Source organism: Tachysurus vachellii, chromosome 12, assembly GCF_030014155.1.
Source record: "Tachysurus vachellii isolate PV-2020 chromosome 12, HZAU_Pvac_v1, whole genome shotgun sequence".
NCBI lineage: Eukaryota > Metazoa > Chordata > Actinopteri > Siluriformes > Bagridae > Tachysurus > Tachysurus vachellii.
This window is the reverse complement of record NC_083471.1, coordinates 15979891-16000710: the sequence shown is the minus strand read 5'-3', so window position 1 is coordinate 16000710 and position 20820 is coordinate 15979891. Positions and strand designations below refer to the sequence as shown.

The 20820-nt window shown below is 38.8% G+C and overlaps 1 protein-coding gene across 1 annotated transcript in view; it reads right to left on the bottom strand.

The window, feature by feature from the left end:
* pappab (pregnancy-associated plasma protein A, pappalysin 1b) overlaps positions 1–20820 on the bottom strand; it is a 57308-nt gene that overhangs the window by 25698 nt on the left and 10790 nt on the right. The window contains exons 3-7 of the mRNA XM_060883244.1: positions 18596–18741; positions 18200–18493; positions 17415–17607; positions 17071–17192; positions 11856–12357 (exon numbers count right to left, since the gene is read on the bottom strand). Coding sequence (XP_060739227.1) covers positions 11856–12357; positions 17071–17192; positions 17415–17607; positions 18200–18493; positions 18596–18741 — 1257 coding nt within the window. The remainder of the gene's footprint in view (positions 1–11855; positions 12358–17070; positions 17193–17414; positions 17608–18199; positions 18494–18595; positions 18742–20820) is intronic.

Below are 20820 nucleotides of genomic sequence, written 5' to 3'. Positions count from 1 at the left end.
CCAACACTATCCTGTAATACAAACCCTCAAGTCCACAAAGAACCAAGATAGCTGGCAGTAGCACGCAGCAGCCACTCCGGATACAATATGTTGCTATTTACTTTTTTAGCCCCACTATTCTTAGTACATGTACACCAGAGACAGCGGTGTGCAAGTATATGAAAGCCAAAAGTTAATACAGTACAGAAATCGTGCAACAACCAAATTGCACAATGATTTGTCGGAAAGGCTTCGCAAACTCGGCTTGCTGCAGAGACCAGGCCTCCAGTCCTCGGTGTCACCTGGTAGCGGTAACCAGGACAGGGTGCCGAAAGCAGTGGGTACCCGTGCTAGGCTAAAAACAAAAACGCTAGCCAGCCAGCTCTCCCATCCATTCTACTTTCAAAAGTTTGCTCCCTGGATAATAAACTGGACTGCGAGAGTTTAGAATCTGCTGCGTCTTTGTTTTTACAGAGATGTGGCTCAGCGACAAAGTTCTGGACTCTGCCTTTCAGCTAGATGGGCTCACCTTGTTTCGTGCAGACAGAAATGCAGCTCTGTGTGGTAAGGCTCGCAGTGGTGGTGTGTGTGTTTACATCAACATGGAATGTTGCAAGAACTCTGAGCTTGTTTCTAGCTACTGTTCATAGTTAGTGGAGTTTGTGACTGTTAGATGCAGGCCATTTTATTTACCATGGTAATTCATCACAGTTCTCATTGTTAAAGTGAACAATTCCCCCAGCGCTAATGCTAAAGAGGCTCTATGTGAACTTTCGGGCTATTAGCGATCTGCAGAATGTTCATCCCCACTTACTGTTTATCATTGCTGGAGATTTCAATCATGCAAATCTTATATGAGTGGTCCCTGAATTCCATCAGTATGCAGTCTTTGCAACAAGAAGGGAGAACACACCGGATCTTGTTTACACAAACATTCCCGGCGTGTATCATGCGGAGCCCTGCCCCCACCTCAGCTACTTAGACCACATCTGTTATGCTAATTCCAGCATACAGATCTAAACCAGTTCTGAAGCAGTTGAAAATCTGCCCAGCAGGAGCCACCTCTGCTCTTCAGGACTGCTTTGAGTGCACTGACTGGAACATCTTCAGGGAGGCTGCAACCAATGGTGATTCCTTCAACTTGGAGGAGTACATGGCATCAGTGACAAGCTACATCAGTTAGTGCATTGATAACGTGACCACCTCCAAGAGCATCACCACATGCTCCAACTAGAAGCCGTGGATGACTGCTAAAGTGCATGTGCTGCTGAAGTCTAGTGCTGCTGAAGTCTAGTCAGGGTGGCCCTTAGAACAGCAAGGACCAAACTGTCCCAAGCCAATAGAGAAGCAAAGTGTGCACATGCCCAGACAATCCACAGCCACTTCCAGGACAGCAGAGACACCTGGCGCATGTGGCAAGGCATACAGGTGATCACGAACTACAAGACAGCTTCAGCTGCCTGTGATAGTGACACCTCTTTCCCAGATGCACTGAAGGATTTCTACGCTTGGTTTGAGTTGCAGAAGAATGTAGCAGCAAGGAAGACCATCCCTCCGCCCAATGATCAGGTATTCTGTCTATCCATGGCCAACGTGAGGAGAACTTGCGTGGGTTATATAGACTTAACCCATGTAAGGCTGCTGGACCAGACAACATTCCTGGCAGGGTGTCAGGGAATGTGCAGAAAAGGTAGCAATTGTATTCACTGACATCTTCAACATTTCCCTTAGCAGCACTGTTGTTCCTAATTGCCTCAAGACAACCACCATTGTCCCCATGCCAAAGTTGTCTACAGAGTCCTGCCTCAATGACTGTCATCCAGTCGCACTTACACCTATTGGAATAAAGTTCTTCGAGAAGCTCGTCATAAGGCACATCAAGACACTGTTACCACCCTCACTGGACCCTCTGCAGCTCATGTATCATCCAAACCTCTCCACGGACGATGCCATTGCCACGGCCTTTCATTTAGACCTCACCCATCTGGAGAATAAAGACACTTATGTACAAATGCTGTTCACAGACTTTAGTTCAGCATTCAACACAATCATCCCTGAACACCCGATTAAGAAACTGAGCCTGCTGGGCCTGAACACCTCCATCTGCAACTGTATCCTAGACTTCCTGACTGGGAGACCCTAGTCAGTCTGGATTGGGAACAGCATCTCGAGCAACACCACACTGAGCACTGGAGCCCCTCAGGGCTGCATGCTCAGCCCACTGCTGTTCACCTTGCTGATTGACGTCAAGTTCTGCAATGAAACAACTGTGGTCTCATCAGCAAGAACAAGTCAGCATACAGAGAGGATGTGCAACAGCTAACTGTCTGGTGTAGAGCCAACAGCCTCTCTCTAAATGTTTTTAGAGAATGTATAAATGTATAAAGAAATTGTTCTTGATGCCAGGAGAGCACAGAGTGACCACTCTCCACTGAACATTGACGGATCCTCTGTTTGTGACCTGGTCACAACTCCAGCTCCCTCACCAAGAAAGACCAGCAGTGTCTTTACTTCTTATCTCCTTCTCTTCTGCTGTCCTGTAAAAGGTACCAAAGCATTCAGGCCCTCACGACCAGACTATGTTTCTTTCTACAAACCATCAGACTGCTCAATAACTGAACTAAACTGTACTGAGCACAATACACACACATACACAATCAGCTGTATGGACTGCATTGATCTACAGCAAATACAGACTCTTCCAATATACATCTATGTATACAGCACCACCCATATCAAACTGTTTACATGCTGTTTTTGCACACTGTTTTTGCTCTTCGCACATGCTGTCTTGCACATTTCAGTCGTTTGCTGTTGCACAATACATTTTAATACCTCATATAGCTGCTGCTACAATATTAAGTGTTCATTTCAGTATTTCTGCACATATACTGTAGAACATACAGTATGTACACTGGTCGGTGCTGCTTTTGTGTATTGTCTTTTATATTATGTATTGCATTATTTGTTTGCACTGTCTTTTGTCCTGCACTGTTCGCAAACAGTGTGGCTTGGACTACTTAAGTTATTAGCTCTGTCTTTGTTCTATGTAGCACTATGATCCTGGAGAAACTTTGCCTCATTTCACTGTGTACTGCAACAGCTAAATATGGTTGAATGACAATTAAAGGTTCTTGATTTGTCTTGACTTGAACCAGGCCCAGCTGTATTTCTGCGAGTAAAGAGCCTGTCATAATCAGAGAGACCACACTGGACTCAGCAGAAGCCCATGCCACTTGACCAGTCTCACTTTAACATAATAAACAGCACAGAAGCTGGTGTGAAAGTTGCCTCTTCAAAGAACACAAACTTTCTTCCAGCTTAAACATTGTTTGGAAAACTGAGGAAGATGTTGCAGTTAGATATACTGTTAGAAGCTACAACGTGAAGCAGTAACCCTGTTTCATCCCTTCAGGAGCAGACTTCCAAAACATTCAAGCACAGGTCAGAGAGGGTCAGTGACGTGGGAATAGCAAAGAGAGCCAGAGGACGGTCTGTTAAAAGTGCATATGCAGGAATCTCAGCCAATACCAGAAGCAAAAGTTAGAAGATCATGTGGTCATGTCATTATGTTTTTCTAAGACATGTTTTTTGTGGTCAGGCAGAAGCAAAGCTAAAAGCGTTCTGTTGCTATCCTTAACAGCCACAATGACTCCTGAGGTAGAATGCTGGCTTGACTTACGACAAGAGGAAATAGCATTTGCTCGTTGAATCGAGTAAGCATCAATTTAGCCATCAATGTCAGGTGGCAAGGTTATGCAATTGTGGTTACACAGTTTGTGGGTTACAAGTGCATCTTGCATTGCAAACCAGCACTTTTGCAATTCAATCATCTCAGGCGCAAGTTAAAATGTATTCAGTTGTAATAGTGACTTATATGGCTGTTCCTAACATAGATTTACTAAGAGGCAGCTCATAGGACCATTAATGCATAAGAAGAAAGTACACCCTACAGATGCTGGTCTGTCAGAGCTCCTTCCTGTGTTTTAGCTTTTAGGTGGTTTCATTATTTTTCAAACTTCTTTGTCAGAATTTGGGATGGACCATGACATCAATATTAACTGCCAGGCCACACACCATAAGAAGTTTGAGAGAGAACTCACTTATCCTGTATTCTTAATTTCTATCCCTAGAGGCTGGTGGTTTGCTTAAGTTTTACACTGTGCAATATATAATAGTGGATCATTAAAACCTTGGAGCTGTTTTACATCTAGTGGTCAAAGGGGTCTTGAGACAATATCATGAAGTAATATCATATTCATGTACCAGGATATTTTTGGTCAGTACCTGAGCGGTCAATGCTTGGCCATAGTTGGTTTCAGGAAGACAACATCAACATTGTGTAAAGAGACTTCAGTCTCCAGATTTAAACCTGTCATCTGTATTAAAAAGGGAAGCCCACATATACATACATAAGAATATAAAAGAATTTGAAATGTTCTGCATGGAGGAGGAACCTAGACTTTGTTTGGCAGCCTACAGATGATCAGTGGCACACTTAGCAACAGTGAGACCATTGTTTCCCTATGGAGAAAGCAGTGCTGCTTTGACTACAGGCAATGCTACTTCTTACTGTACTTTTTGACACATTGGTGCTAAAAATTCACTAAATATTCTACTTGCAAAAAGTAACCACAAAGTCTCTAGTTACAACCAAGCTGTAATTAATCTAAATATTGAGAGCTATTTAATATAACCATAAATACATAGCCATACAATAAGTGCAATATAGTGAAATGTGATTCATGGCTTCAGAGCTCACATACGAGGTTGACCTTGCCGTTTGTTTGTTCCATTTTGTTGGGACAATAAAGTGACACCCATTTCCTTGCCCTCCATTCCCTATATCTCCAAAAGTAATTTTTTTTATTATATCCATATTGGATTTAAGAACACATACAGTGATCTTTCTGAATGAATTTATATTTTTAAATATGTTCTTATGATGTGGCACCACTTCAACCGCGGTTAAATGGGTATTATTTGTACAGCATGATTTATCACCTCTATTTGTTAATGTACACTTGTAAAGTAAAGAGTCATATTTTTCTTAATGTTCAATTAGTTTGACATTATAACATTACAGTTGTTTTTGCCAAATCTTTGGGATAGGAATTACGGACCTACTATGCCATTAACAATGCAATTTTAATATGTGATCATTTATGTTGAATAATGGAATGAGTGAGAGAATGTGCAAACACAAATTTGTTCTAAATGAAGTAAGGTGTTGAGTCCCATAGCATGCTCTTGCTTCTCTCAATACTATTCTAAATCACCAACTCATTCTAAATTATAAACTCAACTGGCATTGCTGTGTGAGAAAGATGTAAAATCTAGGTGTCAATGTGACAAATCTTTGTCTGATCATGCACATCTGTATCTCACCAGCATGCCTGCAGCCTCTGTCCGGCCTCCTCCAAGGCCTAAAAACAGATGAGAGCAATGTGAGCAGCAAAATCTCTTATGATTGAATACAGCCTAATCCACACCTAGTTAAAATGATTAAAAAGCTGTTTAGTTGGACACAGATAAGAATCCCTTCTGGCATTTTCACTATCTTGCTAAGTGAAACAGATTAGTTTGGTGCAGGTGTTTTGCACATTGCCATCTAATGATTGTAATGTAATGATTGAAGTATAGTGTAGTAGATAGAATCAAAGAGGGACATATAAATGAAACAGACACAAACAGAAAAAAGGAGATAGCAAACCAGTGAGGAAGAGCAGAAACCTGATAAGACTATAATTCTTATGATGTTGGCAATTGAATTTTGGTAAACAGTTGCCTAAGCAGTTTACTTTCTGTTTCTCCTGAAGAAACGGCTGGACTTCACACATTATGGTGGCAAAAAAAGCACTTCACTTCTTATCACAGATTTTCATAGACTTAATCCTGCATTGGTCTAATGCAATGTCTTCATAATTATTTATTATTTATGAATAAGAATTATGATAAGATATAAGATGCAGAACTAACCTAAAACTTTTGCCTGTTTTTAAATGTAATCATTAAATTTAATAATGTCATATTTCTATATTCTCTCTCACAGACTATGCAATTTAATGTTCATAAGTAAAAAGATAAGCACTGATTCATTAATATATTCATGAATCCATCTGAATGCCATCTAATCCCATGTCCAAAAATGCATCAAATAAAACACTTCCCTGCCTCTCTGTGGTGCCACATTTTTGTCAGTTTTTGACTTTTCCACTATAATCTATACTATACTGAAGCAACCAACTTTATAAATCTCTCTCTTTTTTCACCCTGAATAACCCCTAATATCCTAACCAGTCTCTCTTCAAAGCAACACACTCCACAGAAACTGCTGTTGTGGCCTTTATCGGGAAGCATTCTGTCAAATCAAGAAACTGTCATCATTGCTCATCTTCGCCAACCTTTCAGCAACCTTTAGCAGTTAATAAGAAGACTGTCCTGGAATTTGTGAGACAGCATGATAACATTTTACTTCTTACCTAGAGCAATGGTTATACCAGGTAAAAGGGAGGGGATCCATGTCTCACAAGGTTCAGTTCTGGATCCATGTATACAGTACACTCCCTGACAAAAGTCTTGTCGCCTATCCAAGTTGTAGGAACAACAAATAATAACTTGACTTCTAGTTGATCATTTGGAATCAGAAGTGGCTTATATGAAAGGCAAATGCCTCTAGATTAAGCTTATTTTTCCAAAATAAAATCTTATCATGCCTTTATTTTTAATTATTTAATTAGGGCAGAAAGGTCAGACTTTGCTTAGACAAAAGTCTTGTCACACCTTTAAAGGATTCAACCAATCACAGATTAGAGCATCACCTGTGAGAAATACTGTAAATAACACATTCCCAGGTGTGTAGAAGAAGAACCTCAGCACACCCAACCTTCATTTGAAATGCATCCTGACCTCTGACAGCATGTCAAAGATTCAACCACAGACCAAAGTGCTGATCATGAAGAGCCTGAAGACCAAGTCTTTTGACTCCTTCTACATCTTTAATGTATCTAAACATCAAGTAGAGAGGATAAGAAAAAGATTTGAAGAAACCAGTAAAGTTCATGACAGGCCCAGGTCAGGCAGACCCCGTAAGACAACTGTTCGAGAGGACCGTTTGTTGGTTCGACAGTCCAGGGCCAGCCGACTGCAGCAGAGCTACATAACAACTGGTCACCAGAAACCAGCATTAAACAGAAGACAACTAAAAAATCGTGTTGCATTTGCCAAGGCCCACAGCTTGTAGGAAGGATGGACTGTGGAAAAGTGGCAGAAATTGATGTTTCAGATGAATCATCTATTGAACTGCATCCCAATCGTCGCAAATACTGCAGAAGACTGGTGGAGGAAAGTCAAGTTTGGTGGAGGAAAAATCATGGTGGCGTATGGGGGCGTGTGAGAGATCTGCAGAGTGGATGGCAACATCAACAGCCTAAGGTATCAAGACATTCTTGCTGCTCATTACATACCACAGGAGAGGGCAAATTCTTCAGCAGGATGGTGCTCCTTCTCATACTTCAGCCTCCACATCAAAGTTCCTGAAAGAAGGTCAATGTGCTTGAGGATTGGCCAGCCCAGTCACCAGACATGAACATTATTGAGCATGTCTGGGGTAAGATGAAGGAGGAGGCATTGAAGATGGAACCAAAGAATCTTGATGATCTCTGGGGGTCCTGCAAGAATGCTTTCTTTGCCATTCCAGATGACTTTATTAATAAGTTATTTGAGTCATTGCCGAGACATATGGATGCAGTCCTCCAAGCTCATGGGAGTCATACACAATATTAATTCTTTTTCCACAGCACCATGACTTTATGTTCTGTACGGTACATTATTTTTGTTAAGTGACAAGCCTAGAAGTCAAGTTATTATTTGTTGTTCCTACAACTTGGATAGGCGACAAGACTTTTGTCACGGATTATCTTGAATGGGTCTGTCCTCTATACCTGCTCTCACAAAGTATTCTCACATGGGTTTTTCCATAACATCTCATCCTAATGACAGCTCATTAGCTGAAAATAAATCCGTGCAAGTCTGAGGTACTGTACAACCCTCGAAAAGCATTTCCATGTCAAAATCTTGTGATCTCCTTGGACAACAATCAGAGTGCACATCATGCAATCTTGGGGCAGTCCTGGACAACCAACAGTCCCTCTTGACTCACATCATTAAACTTACTTGGTCATGCAGGTTTCTTTCTTACAGTTTCGGGAGGATCCAACAAATTCTCTACCCAGAGGCCTCTCTGGGTCTTTTCATTTCAGGACTGGACTACTGCAGCTCGATTATGGCAGGTTTGCTTCTGCAAATAATTCAACTCCTTCATCCAATCCAGAATGCAGCTACACGACATAAACTTCCTACAATTTCTACTGTTTCACCGCTATGCTACAATCCCTACACTGTCTTTCTGTGGCTACCTGCAATGGATTTAAATTACAGTTGCGTGCCTATGTAGCCAAAAATACCACACCAACTTCTGTCCTAGCGGAGGTGTAATGGCTTTCCCCTGGCTGTCTGAACAGCTGAGTCACGGGCTGTCTTCAACTGATCAACTTCATCACAAAGCATTAAAGTAACATGTTGATCATCAATTATGAATAAAAAATCCTGTTGTGTTTTTTTTATATTTTATTTATCTCCCCAACTGTATTTTTATACTGTATGTACTCAAACTCCCTGACCTACTGAAATAGCATAAGGATATTTTTGATAGATACCACAAAACACATCTCTAATTTGTATTGGATAAGAGCATCTGCCATAAATGCCATAAAAAAGATAAATTAATCTATAAAATCGATAAAAATCGATATATATATCGATAAAATGAATCTCATTTTCAAAAGAACGATCCTAAATAGCTTATAATGCAAATACCCTTTCTATAAAAGCATAAGTAATATGTAAAAATAATGTCTGTGTTGAGAACAACACACACATAACTGCCTGCTATTATTTTCTCTGTGTATTTAGCTTAAAACAAATCCCAAAAAAGTGTGTAACCTGTGATTGGTTGTTGGGAACATAAATGTCTGCATGTGCATCTCAGTCAGGCTTTTACAACCAAACATACATTCCTATAACTTTCAGTTGCCATATCTAGTAACAGTTATCTGCTTAAAGATTTGCCAAATAAAGTCATTAACAAGGTTAACAAGGTTTGAAAAGTTACCAAACCAAGCAGCCTACAAGTTGTAATCTTTAGACTTGCTGTGATACACTGGACATAGTGGACAGACACTGAATAAAGACTATAATGTATCTTACGTTGTGTATCTGAGGTGGATGTTAATCTCTCAATTTACCATATCTGTTCCGATGTATTGTTCCACCACCAACAAATCCTTAAGAGATGCAGGATTTATTTGTTGCTTTGATTTTGGCTGCCTTCATTACACAATGAGCTGTTAACGGATTCATTCATAGGCAAAAGTAGGTTTGCACCTGGTGGACAAAATGGCTGAGTAATTTTAGCCACTCTAGTAAGAACATTTTAAATCTCTTGTTTTCTTGAGTAACATGAAAACGATCAGTAGTCAACTCAATGATGAAAGAGGGAAAAGTGTAGGCCCAGGGCAGGCCACCCACTTGGACAGAGTACAAGAGAGTGGGAGCACAGAAAGTAAGCAAGCGTGAACAAAAGAACCAGCACAATTGACTGGTCAGAAAAAGATTTAGCCACAGAAATAAAAATGGATCATTAGGTGCTCATCATTTGGTTCTAAAGGATTAAACGAAAATAACTTGTTAGCATAAAGGTTCCATAAACTTGTTAATCACACACCAAACTAGGACCACAAATATCTTATTACATAGTAATACCGCTTTTATGATTGGGATAGCATTTTTAGCAATAATTAAATGGTTATCATTCGTTTATTTTATGCGACTGCTTTCAATTGTATTAAATTTTATTTGTTTAGTGCTTCTAACAATGGACATTGTCATTAAACAGCATTGCAGAAATATATAAATTCAAGATTTAAATCTAAATGTTATTAATTTTTCCCTATTGAGCAAACCAGAGGAGATGGAAGGAAAAAGGTCCTGAGATTAGAAAGAATATGTCAAAGGAACCAGACTTAAAACAGTTCATCCTAGTCAATGCTTTCTTATTAAAAGCATGGCCAAACTTTGTCCTGGTCAAAGTTGTAGTGCATCCAGATTAAAATAATAGGAACTTTGGGTATAGGCAGGATAATTCACCTCAGATGCCAGTCTATTAAATGGAACTATGCACACAGTGAATCACACCTGTTGGCAATTTATTGTAACCAAGCAGCCTACCTTGAGGAAACCCACACAAGAAACGCACACAGGAAGAACGGGTTAATCTTCACATAGACATTAACCTGAACTCAGGATTAAACTATGGAGCTGGCATCCCTACACTCTGTGTCAAATTATGTAGTTTTTGTGTACTTCTAGTTTTTAACACTGTAAAATATCAATAGGATCTAGTGCACAATTAATGAGCATTATATGTACTATAACCACTGAAAAATAAAGATTAGAATGCTTGACACATTTTAACCAGAAGTACAACAGAAGATTCTTCTGGATAGTTAGCTACTCAGTATCCACAAATTGTAAGCTTGGTGTAATTGTCAGTGCATTTTGCAAATACCAAATCAGTAATGCTAGTTCACATATTTGATGTCCATTAAAGCATCTACATCCACATCTACAACCACAAACAACACAAGCACACATTATTTAAACTTATTGCTCATGAACTAATAGTGCATCTGCAGGTCGGAAAGCTGATGATAAAAGCTCGGGTACTGACATCTCTATTTGTTTGCCTAATGTGTCTGTACCGGTTTCTTAATCTAAACCCTAGTTTTATCATCCAATCTTAATAAACACTTTTTTTTGTATATAGCTGAAGGGGGATTAAACATGCTTAGCCATTTTTGCCTCTTGCAGACAAAGATCAGAAATATGAAGTCTGGTGCGGGGATTTGTAAAGCACATTTTTTTAAATTGTAAAACATTAATTGCATTTTGGGCACAACGCCTGTATATTTCTCTAAACACAGTTTCTCTCTGGCTATTAAGGTCACTGAACAAAACAATTTTAATCCCATGTTGTGAGTTTTAATCTGCATCACTCATGCAGATCTCAGTTCTAAACTAAAAGAATTCACAGTATGATAATACTGAAGGATTTTTTAATAAAAATGAAAAAAAAAACTGGAAAAAAACAGTGAAAAAACTGGAAGTGACCTTACATAGTCTGGCCTAAACAGGGACAGAGGGGTTCACCAGGTTCACATCAACTGACGTTTACAGAAACAAAGAGGATCTTTAGTGAAGTTAATGTACAGCTTTGGTAGATTGCCAACAGAGGTGTAGCCCTGGGCCCCGGGAAAGGTCCATTATTCACTGTGTCAGAAGGAAAAAAAAAACAAAAAAACACACAGTCGACCCACAACCGCACACAAAAAGACAACGAAGACAATGCCTGCCTCCTGAATGACTAAACTCTTCATTTCTGTATTGTTAATATGAGACACATCTGCCAGAAAGAAAGAATGGGTGTTCTATTAGGCTGTAATTTTTTTATGGCTCAAAAAACGGGAGGGGGGGAGCTTTGAACTTGCCTCCGCATTCTGTATAGACTATAGTTGTTACACTTGAGTAGCTGTGAAATTCTTTAAGCTGGCTTAAACCCCCTCACAATCATAGAGGCAAAAGGGCAAGTTGGGAGACCCCACACATACAGAGGGGACCTAGGATGTGTAGTGAGAATGTGTGGCATGAATAGCATGGACACCACTGAGGTGGCTTGGAAAAATTATTTTGCACTAATGCATTTTGTATAATATTACATTAGCAGGTAAATTGGAAATTACCAAATCTTCCATCCATACCTGTCTATAAATCTCCTCATGGGCTCCATGAGCACCACGCCATTAGGTGCATGACTGAAAGACGGGTTCCGTGTCAGCCTATACTGCAGGGGTTGGCATGGCTGACAGAGTACATGCCCTGGTTTGGAGGCTATCATTGTGGCATCAATCTCCAGGTGCTGATCCATAGTGAAGAACTGAATGCCATACACTTCCTCATCCACAGAAAGATTAAGTGTAAGTGGCATGTCACAGAAGATGCTCTGTGGACCCAGAGACACATTGTTGCTACTCAGTGTTAGTAGCAGAATATTGTTGATGGCTGCCATGTCACTCTCTTCTGCTGAAAAGAATGTGACCCAGACAGTGAGTGAATCTGGCACAAGTGGGTAGGTGAAGTTCAGTTGGAGCATGCAGCCTTGTGGAGGGCACAAGGCAGAGCCCACACTGCTGGAGTCAAGGCCAGCATGGGGACTCCAGGTACGGACACTGGGTTCACACACCTGCTCCACATCCGGTGAACCTGTAGGACACAGTTGGATAGCACACATTGTCAGATTAACTGAATGAGTTACCTTAGATACCTTTAGATGCCATAGATTCTGCAAATATTGCAAAGGGCAAATAATTTGTCACAACCCAGCTATGAATAAAAATTATTATTATATATATATTTTTGTCTTCTTCCATTTTAAGACAATATTCATTTTAACCACACCAAAATTCCTTTAGCTATTAAATGGATAATCAATACTAACATATCTTTTTCTTGTGAATCACATTATAAATTGATTGCTCTGATTAGATGCATGTAAGTTGTTGTAGTAATTCCCTATTCCAGCATATTTTAGCTTTTCTGACAATGTGTGAATTTGTGGTTACCACATATTACAACAAATTCTTATTTTTGTTTACATCTAGTCAGCACTCTTTTTGCGATCTTATCCAGGATACTGTATTTTCCAACATCTTCCTATTCACCATACAACTAGATTAGAATAGTGTGTGGTGAAGAAAATCAGGAAATCTGAAAAACAAACTAACTGAGAGGAAGCAAATGATGTCCTTTAGTAAGACAGCAGGAGGTCTTTTGGGCAATTTTGGGCCTCAGCCCAGTTATTCTTTCAGGAGCTGTCAAGAGGCCATTATGAGGCGTCTAAAGGGGAAGGGTGCAAAGAGAGGGAAAGTTTGCAGAGAGGCCCCACTGAGGAATGAGAGGAAAAGATCAATGGAACCCATAGCAGTGAAAGATCTAATGCTCACAATCACTTCATTATTAGAGGTTGGGATAAAAGCAATGGTAACCTTTTTGTAGAGGGAGTAACATTCTATAAAAAACTTTTTAGCTTGCCAAGTTTCAGGATGTTTAGTGATGTATATGGTTACAAATGTAAACAGATATGGAGCTAAGGTAATTGAGTTTTTTAGTCTGTTAAAAATCCATAGCAGATCATCTTCCAAATATGAAAAATTCAGAATCTTGCAACATCACATACATCCTGCATCCTATTCAAAAGCAACCTATATCTTACGCAAGAGCATCTTTAGGCTTGTACGAGAATCTTAAATCTTCAAGCATATCCATGTAACAGTTACCCTTACAACCTTTTAAATTATGTCTAGGAATCAACAAGTTCTTCACATCTTGCAGGTAAAAAAAGCACATCAAATATCAATGATTTTATGCAGTGTGGCTGAAATCTTACATATAAAACTTCATGTATGCTTAATGAGTATAACATGTGAGAAATTGGCCACAATAGTAAGTGGTTAAAGTAGTGAAAATCTCTTGCCAGCCTGGGTCACTGGATTGTTGTTGTTAGTTAAAATGGTGTAAAGAATCAGATATGGTGGTTTTTCTGGGTAGATCAGGAGTCTCACAGACTGCTGAGTGAGAAAAGAGTCAGAGACACCATGGATTCTTCAAATTCCTCAGTTTTGGGTTTCTCACAATCACCTAATTTGCTGCAAAATCCTTCTCATGAACTCCACTGACCACAGGGCAATTTGAATATCGAAAATCTCAAAATCTTTCCTCTGGCACAGTATCTCAATCCCATACTTTTTTTGTGCCCTTGCTGTTCTTTTCTAGAATTTCTGCAACTCGATAATGGTAATGCTGTAATACTGCTTGTTCCATCATTTTGACTCAGGAAGCAAGTGAGGACACTCTGTGCTAGTGGAGAGGTGTATGACGGAATAGTAATATAAACGTTTGTTTAGTTTATATGGAAGAAGAAAGAGAGCATGCATTAGAGAGTCCTCAGGGAAGGTGATTTTCTAAGATTTTGTGGAGGGGCAATGCTTGTAGGCAGCTGCAGGTTGTCAAAGGAAGGTTTGTATCCAGTTATAAACAGTGGAAAGATCACACAGGCTATGGAGTACACCAGGGAAGTGTTCCAAGCACAGAGAGAAATTAATTTAAATGTTGTGGCAGTGGCAAGCCTGGGCATGCCTTTCCCAGCTGACTGAGTGTAGCCACTGTAGTGCCAACATGGCTTTGCAGGATACAAGTTTGCCCTTATGGCCTTCCCCCACCACAAACCTGAGTCACCAATTTTTTTTAAAGCAACCCAAACTGAGTGATAAAGTAATTAAACAGAAAAACCTGCAGCCCAAGGAAATGCAGGCAAGCTGATTTGTTTTTAGCATTCAGCTTTAACTCTTTTTCACTAGGGTTTCACATTTTGTGGAAACATTAGAGAGGAGGAAAGTGTCATTCCAGGTTTTCCTACTAAATGTATACAGACCCAGAAACACCCTTTATTCTATAAAAACATTATGTGATAATTTACAAAACAGACTGATAACGTCCAGCAAAGGAAAGTGAATTAAGGACAATATTTTTGGCATAGAACATGTTTTTGTGCAATGTCAGGTCAAAGGTTAAATTTCAAGCTCAAAATAATTAATACAGTCGAGGAAAACATGAGTCACTCTCAGTGATGAAGAACGTTTTCATTCATATCAGAATGCTCTGTGGACTAATTCTTTTATATATTTATGTCTATATTTTCATCTCTTAAAATAAACTCATGAGAAAATCAAATTTTGTGACAACCCATGAAGCTAAGATTTTCCACACATTTTAGCCAGTTTCCTTCCTTCCTGTTTTACCTGATACTGGGCTCTTTTGTCTAACTGCAAGGTGCAATATGCAATGTTCAACAGAATATTTGAATGACACATACGATTATAAGATTTTTCAATCAATAAAAACTATCAACAGAAAATAAAACTTCGCAATCTAAAGATATAGCTTAAAGTCACAGTCATTCAAGTTGTGTTAGCTCTTATTAATGTTAGCACTAGCACTGATCTTGGCTCTTGAAGACCTCATGAATAATTAGAGTTGGTGGGCCATGGGTTTATCTGTCACGAAATTGTCAATAAAAGCTTGTGACCTTGTACAGATCACATATGGAATTCGCAGTGAGATCAATGCTAGCTGACATTAATTAGCTAACTAACCTCCTGACTAACTGACATACAGCACATTTAGTTTTCAGACCCCCTTCATTTTTTTCTCATTAAACTACATTCAGTATCACATAATGATAAATTGAAAACAGAATTCCAGAAAGGTTTAAAAAGGTCTAAGAACGGAAATGTCACACATACATAAGTATTTAGACCCTTTGAAGCAACACTTGAAGTTTAGCTCAAATGCCTCCCTATTCACTTGATCATTGTTAAGATGTTTCTGCACCTTGTTTGGAGTCCACCTATGGTAAATTAAATTGATTGAACATGATTTAGAAAGTGAAACACATCTCTTTATAGAAGGTCTTAAAGCTCACAATGCATATCGGAGCAAAAATCAAGCCATGAGATCACTGGGGAACTGCCAACAGAGCTTAGAGACAAGGCTACAAAATCTGGTGCACTAAAGATTCCCAATTGCACAGGGGCCTCCAAAAAATAGCAAACCAAGACTCTTGCAAGAGTCTGGCCAAACTGAGCAATTGGAAGACAGGGGCTAGAACCAAGTCACTCTGACTGAGCTTCAGAGATCCTGTGTGGTTGTAGAGTTTCAGAAAGACAATTACTGCAGCCATCCACCAATCTGGGTTTTATACAGAGTGGCAAGACAGATGTCTCAGCTCAGTGCAAAACACATGAAAGCCTGCTTAGAGTTTGCAAAAAAAAGCACCTGAAGAACTCTCAGTCTGTAATGAACAAGATTCTCTGGTTTGATGAAACCAAAATTGAACAGTTTGGCCTCAATTCTAAACGTTCTCTGGAGGAAACCAGGCACCGCTCATCACTTGCCCAACAGTAAAGCATGGTTGTGGCAGCATCGGTACAAGTACAAAGATTTCCTCAATAATACCTGTTCCTCAGGCTCAGGACCTCAGACTGGGCTGAAGGTTCATCTTCCAAACATGACAACAACCCTAAGCACACAGCCAAGACAAAACAAAAGTGGTTTAGGGACAACTCTGTGAATGTCCTAGAGTGGTCCAGCAACAGCCCTGACTAGAACCTTGAACATTTCTGGAGAGACCTGGAAATGGCTGTCTACCAACTGTCCCCATCCAACCTTACCGAGCTTGAGAAGATTTGCAAAGAATTGCAGAAAATCCCCCAATCCAGGTCTAAAAAGTGTGTTGTAATTGCTGAAAAAATGCTTCAACTAAGTACTGAGTAAAGGGACCAAATACAAATACAAATACCATTTTTACTTTATAATTAATTTACAGACACTTTTAGAATTCTGTTTTCACTTTGTCATTGTGGGGTACTGAGTGTAGATTAATGAGGAAAAAACATAACAAAACTGAAAAAAGTAAAGGGGGTCTGAATACTTTCTGACTGCACTGTACATACTACTAATAGATAATATATAAAAAAAATAACATTTTCAATCCATTAGCTATTGTTACATTTTTGGCATCAATCAACTGATTCAAAAGTAGAATTGTATATGAAATGTTTGTTGTCTTTTGTTTTATACTGGTTCACCTAATAAAATAGCATGGGTGCATGTATTGGACCTCTCTTCCAACATTTCATATTTGAATGATTATTAGCATGTAGTATTAGCATGTTTCTGTTCCTTATTTCACTGTATGATGATACTTTTGTGGCGCTGCTACAAGTAGCAATACGGAATTGAATAAATTCAACTTAAATACACTAAACACACTATTTCACAGATGTAAACAACAGGTGTGTTTTTTTTTTGAGAATGCTTTGTAAAAACTGTGCTGTCAGACAGCACGCCTACTCTTACCCTCTGCCTCACGTGGGCTCCAGTGTCCTGATGGAGCACAGGGTTTTGGGGAGGATGAATTTGAGGCGTACTGCAGGAACACTCTGCCTTCAGTGCATCTGTCACATAAAGATCCCACTTCTCTAGGAAACCAACAAACAGCCAAGAATTGCAACTTAGACACAGCAAAAGATCCACTACTATCACCTCAAAGTCATTTTATGTTTAGTCATACATATAGGGAAACTTGTATACATGTGGACAACAGATAGACATTTGATGGAGCAGTCTGTTTTGAAAAATCTATAAGATTTTTCAAAACAAAGCAGATTTAAAGACAAAAATCTTTTTTCTTTCATTTTCACCTGTCAAAGTAATGACCAGTAAGTGCAGGGAACCACTCCACGGTGAGGGAGTCTTCCCCTTGCTCCATCAGTCGAGGAGCTAGAGGAACCGGGGCTGGCTTACTCTCAGTCCTCCAGGACTGGTAGATCAGATCTAAATAGCAATGCATCCGAGCCACCTGGTTCATTGTAAAGGAATTTGTGCAAGAATCATCTTCAGAAAACAAACAAACAAAAAAGAATTCAGACACTGAAATGTTTATGACATTTGTACTGTAAGTGACAATAAAATCACAACATAAAAGCAACTACAAAGATAGTGAGCTTTTTGAGAGATGTGCAAGATAAGTCTTAACTACTTTCTAGCCACTTCTAACCAGGCTTTCTGAGGTTCCTTATTTTTGGCTAAATTTGCAAACAACATTTGTTTAGTCTATCACACAGTTCTCATAATTGAGCCTGACTTCCATGAAAGATCATTTCATTCGAAGGGTATATATTTACTGACGTTCATGAACTGTTTTTCATATCAAGCTAACAATGATATTTGCATATTGAATTAAAAAAAATAGATTTTCTTTCTAGCAAGGGACTCATGCTAGTATTGACAGAGGGGTTCACATTGCATGACAAGAAATCAAACAAACCGAAAATCTATAGCTCACAGATCTTGCAACATCACATAATTAAACTGAATCGTTCACCCTACCTGAGCAGTTGTAGAGGAGTTGGTGGGGTAATCCCAAAGAATATAAGTATATGTGTGCAAACAGTTTTATTTATGTCATTCATTCATTCATTCTCACCTGCATAACTCATATAATTTCTGAATGGTGTGTGCTTGAAGAGCCGCTGGCCACATGTGTCGTTTCCACGTTCCGGGTCTCTGCAGTATTTATACTTCGGTGTGGGGTTTGTATCAGCACACAGGTCCCCAGTCTCTAATGATGGTTCTGTCTCCAGACAGGCATCATTGCATGACTCGATTTCAGAAATCCCTCTGAAGACATGGTACAGTCCAAGGCTGTGGCCAATCTCATGGATCATGGTATGTGTGTGGCCAAATGTTCCATAGAACAAGGGATTCAGCACAATCCCACCTCAAAAAGAGACAAAAAAAAGGATAATGCAACCACCACAAGCATAGCTTAATGGAATTGCATCTACATCACATATAGTAACAAACTGGAACTATTATTTACCTAAATGTGTTAAGGCGTCTTTATCCCAAGGCCATGTGGCTTCGCCTGCTAGGTCTTCATCAGTGGAATTTGCAAAAAATATGTTAAGGTGTGTAGAGCCATCCAGGTGCAATGTCTCTTTCAACTCCTTCACATCCAAGTAGGCCCTGACATATGCATAATGGGACAGTTACAACGAGATGTATTAAACAGGGTAAGATCAACCAGTGTTCATGTTATACTTTACCATTGCTTTTGGGAACCTCAGCCCAGGTTCTTCTGGTAAACATTTGATCACCATGCAACTGCTGTGAGAATTTTTTAAATAAAATACTCTAAGATTTATGCTACCATATTGAAGTATCAGAATATTATTTTTAATGAAATATTTCATAAAGACCTGTGTTAGTTCACTGTAATTTACAAAGCAAAGCAATACTCATCAGGATTGCAGTGCATAAATTCTGTAAACAGGCGTATAAAGAATTGTTTCAAAACAGCTCCAGACCTGTTATGAACCCTCGACTCTACATTCTTGTATTGCTACAGTTCCTAAATCAACAGTTCACAGCTCTTTCTAGCAGTCTGGAACTGATCCAGCTTGGACCCCTGCCTGTGTTGAAGACTCTAATTTCTGTTAATATGTGTCATTCCTTAAGCATCATTTTACTTAAATAATAATAATAAAGACTGGTACATCAACAGGACGAACAATGTTGATCCTTTTTTTCCTTTCTTCATATTTATATTGATTACTTCCTGAGCAAATCAGCAGGTATTCATTTTTAGTTTAAGTTAAATTTAAAAAAAATAATCCAAATGTGCGACTTCTCTTCCCAAGATCCTCAGCCTTTACTCTCCTGAGCCTTTTCCCTCTGACCTTGTCTATTAGTCATATTCATTCATTCATTCATTCATTCATTCATTCATTCATTCATTTATTCATTCATTCCTTTTCATTAGCTATAACACATAGCTGACTGTGCACCAGGCTTTCTTGCCCAACATCAGTGCCTGAATTCACTAATGGACATTTGAGCGAAAATAACCCACAGCCACACAACAAAATCTAGTGAAAATTGTCCAGACTGATTGACAATTATCCACATATTTATGACCATATGGTTAATAATACATGCCATTATCTTTATCTGTAAAAGTATGTCCTAAAGCTAAAGTTGGTTTTCTTTTCTTTAATTTTATGAAGTCGTAACTCAACCCCTATTCCCCTGAAAACATAGACAGTACCTGAAGCTCATCTATATCACATAATTCATATTATCCAACGGGTTCTTTGTTTGTTATACAAATGCAATATCTGACCACTAGATCCTGAGACTTTTTGTTGCATCGTGCAGGATAAAAGTGAACCTTTTTGGCAAGCTTTCTTTAAATAAAGTTTGCCATCTATTTTTATATCTGTATTAAATGTTCATTCTGAATAATGTATTAAAAATTGGTTGCATCCCTCATATTTACTGTTAGTTGGCCTTATTGCTCACTTGCCCCTTTGGCCTTAATCAGTTATGTTATTATTTTATCAAAAGATTTTTAACCTAACCGTTGGATTAATATTTTGCTTCTCGTTTTGGACTGTGTGAATTTTGTATCGTTTCTAAATAAAGCTCTGTTCATGAAAACAAAATGACTGAATTGTGTATGAGTTTTAAACCAACGTAATCATGACTCTTATTCAACTCTTATTCATGAATCTTACTCTTCTATTACTTATATTACATGAAGTAAGATTCTGGGAGCTTGTATTTGGAATAAAATTTGAGCAATAGTCTAAGGCTAGCTCTGATGTCAAAGGTCACGGGCCTTGTCTAGTTAGGAATGCATTGTGTCTTCAGGATGAATATGACCCCAGCTCCTTTAAGATATTTTAGAATTTAATTTACTACATGGTTAGAGATAATGAAATTAGATTAATCTTTTTTTGCAGTCCTAGTCATAGATGGCCTTGTTGATAATTTCTGCTTTGCTTTTCTATAGGTTATGTGGCATGATATCCCATCAGTGGGTAATTCATATCTGCAAAGACTATAAGAATAACCTCTTGCCCAGTTTGTACCAATTACTACCATTTAAGCTCTGCTGCATGCTGACCTCTTAAATTGTCTAGCTTCATACTTTTGTTCATTTATTTTATAATTCTTACATTTTGAGTAACTACATATGCTGTACATAATAGAGGTGTAATGCAATGTAATACCACCTGTATTAAACTTTCATTTAGCACACAA